The 9056-nt window shown below is 42.0% G+C and overlaps 1 protein-coding gene across 1 annotated transcript; it reads left to right on the top strand.

Annotated features, from left to right (window-relative positions):
- The first annotated feature begins 1117 nt into the window (after nt 1–1117).
- pi15a (peptidase inhibitor 15a) lies at nt 1118–6058 on the top strand. Its single transcript, XM_057013641.1, has 6 exons — nt 1118–1270; nt 1355–1642; nt 2074–2192; nt 3835–3967; nt 4062–4177; nt 4669–6058. Exons 2-6 carry the CDS (start codon nt 1394–1396, stop codon nt 4802–4804), a joined length of 753 nt encoding a protein of 250 aa, XP_056869621.1. The 5' UTR covers nt 1118–1270; nt 1355–1393; the 3' UTR covers nt 4805–6058.
- Nucleotides 6059–9056: the final 2998 nt, after the last annotated feature.

Below are 9056 nucleotides of genomic sequence, written 5' to 3'. Positions count from 1 at the left end.
CTAACAACTCCATAATCTTCACTGTTACTCCAGTTTGGCTTTGAAGAAGACTGCAACAGCAGTAAAAACAAATGATGCCTCATCTCCTGTTCTCATGCTATACTGTACTTTTTAAGATTCAATTCAAATGTCAGCAGTGAGCCCAACCCCGTTTAGTGTCCCCCATCACAGCTTTGAGTCGAGAATCAACTCCAATCTCTGATTTATAGTTCAACTCCAACAACTTTCCATCCCAGGGAATTTCACAGTGCCGAGGAAGTGAAACGGATTGATATACAACCATTCCGCTAATTCCAGCACCTGAAAAGTCCATCACTTCCAAGAAGTGTTTTTTTTGGAAAGGCACCAGTTGTCAGCAACAGAGGAGGGAGAGAGAGAAAGAGAGGAAAGGGGGTAAGGAGGAAAATTGCTCCTGCGTCACGTTTCTGTAATTTGTTCACCAGCTGCCAATAAAAATGATGACCTGCAGAGGATTCTATTTTTTTTCTTTCATTTTATTATACTGGCTTTGCATCTGGTGGAGCAAATTTTACAGCTGGAGTCACAGGCTGAACAAGTGTAACTTTTATAGCTTAATGAATACGACAAAGAGGATGGAGCCTGTGGCTCTTAGGCTGATTTGGCTTCTTCCCACTCATTAGATAACAGGCCATGCATGTGTGATTTGTTCACAATTCCTGTAATTGAGCTGGAATATGATCAAATATTTTACCATTTTACACAGCAAATTCAAACTGAATATGCCACATAGGATCATGTTCATATGTGGACTGTGTACATGGTGCAAGATCAATTTAAAACTACTACATCATAAGTTTATCTATAAATCCCACAAAGCCTAAAATTACAAAATAAATAAATAAAAATAGAATCCTAAAAATGGTTCTGTGTGTTATCTATGCATGCGGATTTAAACACATGCACAATCTTTACATGACATAAATCACATTACCATGTGGGATAAGCAGATAATAAGTAATTTATCGTTGTTTAAATCTAAAGCAGATGCCTTGATGAAACTGGAGAAGGTCTGCAGACTCTAAAGAGAGAGACAAAACAAATCGCCTCTAGATTACGCAGGTGAAAAGGAGGAGGCGTGTGTACCTCTGAGGCAGGCGCACTTCCTGCGCCGTCCGCTGCGGCGGACTATAAAACACCTCTCTTAGACGGACTTCCCTCAAAGCACTCAGAAAGTTTGCAAAGCGCAAAAAAATCCTGCCCGTTCGCAGCCTCCCGTCCTCCAACTGAGCCTATAGGCGCCACAGCTGCGGTAAGAAGAGGGCACATTTATTTATTTATTTTACTTTCATTTCTAACGCAAATTGAAAATACTTTACTGACGCTTTCTTTTCAGATCAACTCACCGGGTATATGAAAACTCTTCCATGCAAACATGAAGCATCAGTTATTGGTCGTGCTGCTGTGCGTGTCTTGTGGGGCTAGTGCGCTGGGGACAAGTATCCACGCAGTATCCACGCTCAATTTCACCGATCTCGGCGCGGCTCACGGTTACGGGGCGTACACCACGGCCAAAATAAGGAAAAGGCGCTACATCAGCCAAAATGACATGTTGGCCATTCTTGATTATCACAACAAAGTCAGGGGGAGGGTGTTCCCGCCAGCGTCTAATATGGAATACATGGTAAGTGAGAGTTTCAACCATCTTTTCCAACCGCAGCTACTGGTTTACCTGCTGGTATGAATGGAGCGTGCGCAATGGTACAACTGGTGCACAGATTGCCCCGCAACAGACCACCAAAGCAGCCATGTCCGAAAAGAAGAGGAGATCTTGTGCATCTGTCACTTGATCTGTTTTTGTAGACATGAGTAGTCAGTGTTCTACACCCATAAAACTCAATTTGCCACACATACACCAATGCACCAGTCACAAAAACAAATGATCTATTTATCTACCAGTAACACATGAATGAATAATGATTTTTTTTATTACTTATTTTTGTCGTTACACATTTGCAACCCTTATCAGCCATCCTGCTGCTTACTGTAGAGCTGCCATTTTCCACCAGTTATGTAATGGTTTTCCACACTTCCATCATGCCTCTGTGTGCTCAGGTGTGGGACGACACTCTTGCCAAGACAGCCGAGGACTGGGCCCACGCCTGCATGTGGGAGCACGGACCGCCTCACCTCCTCAGGTTCCTGGGTCAAAACCTTTCTGTCAGGACAGGCCGGTAAGTGACCTTTGACTCCAGACATCTGCTGCTCTTCTCAGGGTGGACTCTCCTTTCCTCCGCCAGCAGTCATGGTCGTTGGCTTTGCAACTCCCTTTTGCATCTTCTCTCTGAACCATCTTATTTCTTTTTTTCACATGGTGACCCAGTGACTGCTTGAGGAATGCTTCCGCGGCCCTTCAAATAAACAAAAGTTGTGTTTTCAGTCATGTCCCGTGAGGGCAAAGACGCATCCCTTTAGTGGGTCTTTCCTGACTTTCCGTTCGGAAACACGGGGCACTCTCATGTGTTTTACACTTTTAACTTTTACTGAGGAGCTCTATGAGACTCAGGGGAGGTCAGTCCAATCGAGCTAGTGATTCACAGAGAGGGTAGAACCACACTAAGAAAATATCACTCTGTTTGTTTATAGAAAACCTTGTAAAAACATCCATTTGTAATCCTTTTTTTCCCAAGCAATTGGGTTGTGCAGGATAGTAAATGAATATTTAATGATGAACCATCAACATCGTTATCAGGTCATTTGACTGTAAGGTTTGGAACTGAAGGAGGTGTGCATCCTTTTTGGTCATCATAATCCCAGTAACTCATGAAAACATTAGTGCCAAAATGGTCATCCTTAATTTGAGCTTTTATTTTAAAAACTCCAAATAAATTTTAATCAATGGAAAGCACAAGTGAATTCCTCCTAAATCATAGATATTCCGTTCAAAGAAAAGTCCAAATATTGTATCGTTCCGCAAGCAGATATTCTAAACAACCTTCAAAGACTCCATCAATGTCAAACTGGAAAAAGCATCATTAAACAGAGGTGGGGGTCTGAGATATCACCTCTCACCTCTTTACAATACAGTTTTGAATAACATCCCCAAGAGGAGTAGAGGCCATTTACATGTGGCCACTAATGGACCCCATTGTGTCAAGGGAAGTTTCAACCACCTGCATAATGAGGGGTGGAGCAACCAACAACCAGGTGACTGAAGCTCCAAATGTGTTAATGGCTCCTGAAGTATCTGGAACTCCCCAACAGTCAGTCAGAACTGATAAAACCTCTTGGATGGGAAGTGAAACATCTTCATGGAACTCAAACAGTCCAGTTGGTATGATTCAACTACCAGAATTACCATGACCTGGATGACTGAGAACTTTCACAGACAACCTTCAAACCATTTTTAAGGCTGCTCCATTTTAGCATTTAAAGCCATTGGGGGCAGAACCTGCTGTGAAAGAGATAAATATTCAGTCACTGGACTCACTGTCACGTTGCTCATATGTCTTTCCCCCATTCAGCTGAAAATATAACACTTTTGAGGTTCCAAGGGAAGTAAATCAAGACACAAACCCTCAACAGCACATCAGCCTGCTGAAAGATGGTTCAATTTAATCCACATTGCATCTCCCAAATGCTGATTTAGTCACACATGATACCCCGACACTGCATCGAATCACCTGACACCTCATTACAAAAAGTGGCCATGCTCTGGCAGGGCCAGTTGTGCATATGACTACGAGCTAGCCTTACCCTGTAAAATACCATAAATAACTATAATACCATAAATGTAAAAAGACATTTAGGGAGAAACGGTGGGCAGACACAAGAAAAAAGTTTCCCCAATCAAATTGGTGTTTCTTTGCTTCGCAGGTATCGATCTATTCTTCAGCTGGTGAAACCGTGGTACGACGAGGTCAAAGACTACGCCTTCCCCTATCCCCGCGACTGCAACCCCCGATGCCCCCTCAGATGTTATGGACCAATGTGCACCCATTACACGCAGGTACCACGAAAGCAAGTACACGCTCCTGGATTGGTTTGCTCACAGTATCATTAATTAGCATCTGCTTTGTCTTTTTTCTGATATTTCCTCGCAGATGGTGTGGGCAACATCCAACAAAGTGGGCTGTGCCGTCCACACCTGCCAGAACATGAACGTGTGGGGGTCAGTGTGGAAACGGGCGACGTACTTAGTGTGCAACTACTCGTCGAAGTAAGTGTGCGCAGCTGACAGGCAGCAAGGGGTCTGGTTAATTCTAATGACTCTGTTAACCTGATGATGAAAGGGCGGCCGCAGCCCTAATCTGCTCTCAAACTGCTTTGCTCTGAGTTACAAAATGCCACATAGTTCAAACCCCCGTGAAACATGACTGTGTCACCAAATCTTCAAATACTCATGAATTAAAAAAAAAAAAATTCCTCTGAGATGTCCCCTTATGACTGACTTGTGAGCTTGGTGTTTGATCCCACTGGTTTAAAACACAGAAGAGCTGACCAACAAGTTTAGCTTTATTTTATAAGACTTTATGTGTCAAATGCCGAATGGTCTTGGTTCATATTTAGACATCTATGTTTCAGTTTCTGTAATTCTTAGAGGATTTGATGTGTTATGTGTTGCTCATATTATATTGTGATAAGCAGCTGACATCACATTAGAGGGCCTTTTTGGGATGATTGAGAACTATCTGCAGTTCTCTCCTTCAGGGGTAACTGGATCGGAGAGGCACCCTACAAAGTGGGTGTTCCCTGCTCGGCCTGTCCTCCCAGCTACGGTGGCTCCTGCAGCAACAACATGTGCTTCCCTGCTCTCAAGACAAACTACCTGCACTGGTTCAAATAAGCAGCTTCTTTCTTCCCCCTCACAACTCCAGCCGAAGACTCGCAGCCTTACGGAGACGTTTTGACATAGAATTGATTTGCACGGCACTCGTGGACCACAATATTATGTATATATGGGGTTATTTAAACATATTTGAAGGCAGCAGATGCTAAAAAGGCTTTCATGACTTGTACATAAAGTGTAAATTGATTGCATTTGTATCAGAATTAGTAAATCTTTGAATAGATTAACTGTAATTTATATTCAGCAAGGGTCTTTAAACACAGTATATCCTATATGTGGTGCATTTTCAGGTGTTTACTGTTGACTCTGTGGTAATTAAGGACAAGACACAATCATGGCTGCTCACACTGGTGCTATTGGCATCACACCCTCATGCTGTGTGCTCTGCCTCCAAAGGAATGCTGTGATACACACATCAAACGCTCAGACGGTAAAATCAGCACTTTGTAGCTGCTGTAGGCGCACAGCCTGCCATTTTTAACGTGTAACTTGCAAAAAAATGCTTTCCAAAAATGCACTTATTGAAGCTGAAATGCACCAGCCTGATTCAGCGTTTGAAATCACAGTTTTCTCTTCTGTTTTTGTGGCAAACATTTGGCTAACACTTGCAATTCACACTTGCAACACAACATACACCCCGGTAACCCATGTTTACTGTATATGATATAATCTCACTTGTACACAGCTTGTACACTTGTACACACCCATATTTTAATATATTGGGCCAGATTATTGTATTGGATTTAGGCACTCAAGTGCACCTTAATTGTTGGTTTATTTCCAAAGGGTTCTTTTTACTCCCTGTATAAAATCTGAATAATTTTAATATCTTTAAAGAAATATACACTAAGTTATTCATTTTGTATGGCAAAAATATTTAACTGATCATTTTTTATGTATTGTTTTGTAAAAGGGCTGTAAATATATCTAAAGTGATGGACAAGTATTGAGTATAGTTCACCGCATATCACTTTTATTAAAAAAAAATTATGTTTATTCGATCATTATGTAAATGTGCTATACAAGATTTTCTACAAACATTCACTAGTATAATATTAATGATTTGGATTTTGGAAAATGCGCTCTATTAGAATTTCTTGTTTCACAGTGTAGGGTGAGAAAAGGATTAAAATGTCAAAGAAATGTATTAGTCTGCATCACTGAGTGTATTTGAATCAACAAGTACAACTTATTTGTGCAATCATCACTCACCCCTTTTTGTATTTGAAATAAAATCTTTTTTAATCCTGACTGTCTTTCATTTAGATTTTGTTGTCTGCTCTGGAGGGTTTCCACAATAAATAAAGCACCATTTACAAAAGTGTCATTAAGAGGCTGATGGAGAGCAGGGATAGCAACATCCTGCAGCTCCATCTGAGTCCACCCACCACCACCCACCGTGGCAAGATGATTGAGAAGCTGACAGGTCTTGGTGTCGTGCCTCCCACCTGTAACTGGATTCTAGATTTAAGTGACTGAAAGACAGTGCAGGATCACCACAGGTCTGCTCTCTTAGCCCCAAACTCTTCACCCTGTGCACACACACAACTGTGTCTCCACCCAGGAGAACACCGTCTTCATCAAATACCCTTAAGACACCACCATGATCCTCATTAAAGGATAAGCAATTTCAGAGACTGACTGGACTCGAACAGCCTGCACAGGAATTCCAACGTGCTGTACTGCTTGGTTTGTGTACAAATGGAAATTAAATGTCCTTTATAGGCACCTCATTAATCTGTGTGAACAGGCCAAACAGACAGAATGACTCCAGGGCATCATTTTTCTGTGGGGAGCGTACTGGCACAAGAATAACCATTCCGACTTAACACTGGAGCCAAGATGATTGGTGGCTGAGGCAAATCAGTGAGATGAGAAGCTGGAGGCTACATGAAGATAGAAAATCTGCCGCAGACAGTTTTAAGCTTGCTTCTGAATTTAGAGGCAGAGGTTTATTTTTAAAAAAAAGCCTGGATTTGGGCTCGGATGAAAACAGCTGCAGGGATAAAAGGAAACACCTGCTGGTATACAAAATGGAGGAAAACTGCCCCCCCTACAAGTTGAACCGCATATTCATTTTTAGCATCATTAGCTAAGCATTCAAATGGCTCTGACTGACACATCGATGTGTCCACATGGCCTTTGGCCTTGGAGCATTTTTGCCCATCGCAGGTCTGTGCAACGCAAACAATTTGTTTGCATGTTCTGAGTGGCAGCTTTAAAGTGGCGTCCTTTAAGCAATGGTTAAACTTCTTTAACAACACATGGGTCAGCTGACTTTCACCTCTATCTTCAGCTGACATCACCTCTACAGAATGCCTTGACATCACATTTTTGTTTTTGTACCTGTGGTCCTCTTATGATCTCTTGATTCACAATGATTCCTCAACCGATCAAAGAGTCGGATGATCGCAGGAGTCAAAAGTGAATTCCCAGTCTCCAATTGCAGCAACAATAAATCCCAGTGCACTGTCTAACATCCCCGGAGACCACGATGATGCATCTTTGGACTCATCCCACTCTGCAGTACTATTTCTAAAAAGAAGAGAGAATCGCTGACCTGCCAAATAAATTGTTATTGCTAAATCAGTTTCATCTCCTTTGAGGATGAAGGCGATGAAGCATTTGTTTGGAAAAAAGATGAGGGACTACAGCAGTTTGATTAATTATCAGCATGAAGCTGTGGAGTCAGTTTCATCTTTCAAATATGCAGCAGCAGTCATCCAACCCCAATAATGAATAAAGGAGCGTGCGCTCATGCATGCATGTGTGTGTGTGCTAACAGGTTGTGTTTGCTGTCTAGCTCCTGAGAATCCTCCCCATCTTCTCTGTACCCCCACAACCTTTCTGCCCTCCATAACCTCACTGTCATCCCAGCCTGATCTTGACACCTTTGCCTCTGTTTCTCTTGGACAGCATTGCCCTCTGAGCAGTCTGCATGGTCACCATGTCGCTCTGATCTCAAACCTCAAAACTTAAACTTTTTAGATGACATCAGGACCTGGATAGTTCTAAACTTTTAAAATTTTAATGATATAAAGACAGAAGGAAAGGGGTAAAGTGCCCTTCCCCCATCAATCTGGGTTCCTTGTCACAGTACGCTTCTTCCATATAAGGCATCCAGCAGAAATAAAACCTTTTCTTCAAAGACAGCACTTTGAAACAGTAATCCACGCCTCAGTGACCACTTGGCTGGATTACTGCAATGCACTTAATATGGGAGTGAGTGGCTCTTTAACTGGCACAAGAAAGTCTGAGCACATTTCACCGATTTTAGCTTCACTCCACTGGCTACCTGTCCATTTTAGCCAATCTCTCAGGTCATCTTACCAGCTCCTCCTGAAGGTTCCTCAGACCAGGAGGGAGCTGAGCATTTTCTGTCATAGCTCCAAAACTGTGGAATGAACTGGCGCTGCACAATAGGCAGGCCTCCTCACTGTCTAATTTTAAAACCCTCCTCTTTTCCTTGGCTTTTTACAGCACAGTGGTTGTTGATTCTATGCACACGGATATTTTATCTTGTCTCTTTATTTTTTATGCTTTAGTATGTTTCTTTTTTATTTCATCCATTTATGATGTTTTTATAATCTATTTTGTACAGCAATTCGATCTATGATCTATCTATCTATGATCTATTTTGTACAGCAGTTTGTAAACCTTTGTGTTTATTTAAAATTGTACTTATAAGTAAAATGGTTTACTGGTAGTTTGGAGTCATAAACAGGCCTGCAAAGAACATCTCCTCTCACGTTTCTGAAACCTCCCATGAGTAGGTGGGCCTTTCATGACATATAGTGTGTGTCCCTCTCGAGGCCTATGTCAGACACTTGTAGCATGTTTAGGCATCACCTCAAATGTCGGCACATACACGTTAAAACAATTTTGCTCCCATAAATCTCCTGGGGCCACAAGAGTTAACTGCTGTCCAAGGTTTTGCACTGGAGTGGGATATCCTTGGTTTAAACAAGGAGTGAAAAATAAAAGTTTTCAGTTACACAAATCATGTGCGGTTCTCTCACTCTCACTCTGGCTACGTTACGATGCTATGTGCAACATTGCGGAGTGCATAGGAATGAGCCACGCTGTCTTTTCAAATGTGTTGGCGCCAACTCTAGTAAAATCTTTACTACTTACTTGGCTTTCAAGGGCCATTTTTACCGTGTGCACAATATACTTGAGCCGCAAGCTGTTCCTGTTGTGGATTTAAAATGTGTGGTTTCATTGTGTGTCTGCCATTTTCAAACAGTGA

Source organism: Takifugu flavidus, chromosome 17, assembly GCF_003711565.1.
Source record: "Takifugu flavidus isolate HTHZ2018 chromosome 17, ASM371156v2, whole genome shotgun sequence".
Lineage (NCBI taxonomy): Eukaryota > Metazoa > Chordata > Actinopteri > Tetraodontiformes > Tetraodontidae > Takifugu > Takifugu flavidus.
This window is presented reverse-complemented; position numbering and strand designations above follow the sequence as displayed.

Bases quoted from the DNA above. Each gene is read 5' to 3' on its own strand.
- pi15a (XM_057013641.1), top strand. From the start codon at position 1,394: ATGAAGCATCAGTTATTGGTCGTGCTGCTGTGCGTGTCTTGTGGGGCT. The intron at 2,193-3,834 runs GTAAGTGACCTT...TTTGCTTCGCAG, and splicing joins CTTTCTGTCAGGACAGGCCG to GTATCGATCTATTCTTCAGC. The intron at 3,968-4,061 runs GTACCACGAAAG...ATTTCCTCGCAG, and splicing joins TGTGCACCCATTACACGCAG to ATGGTGTGGGCAACATCCAA.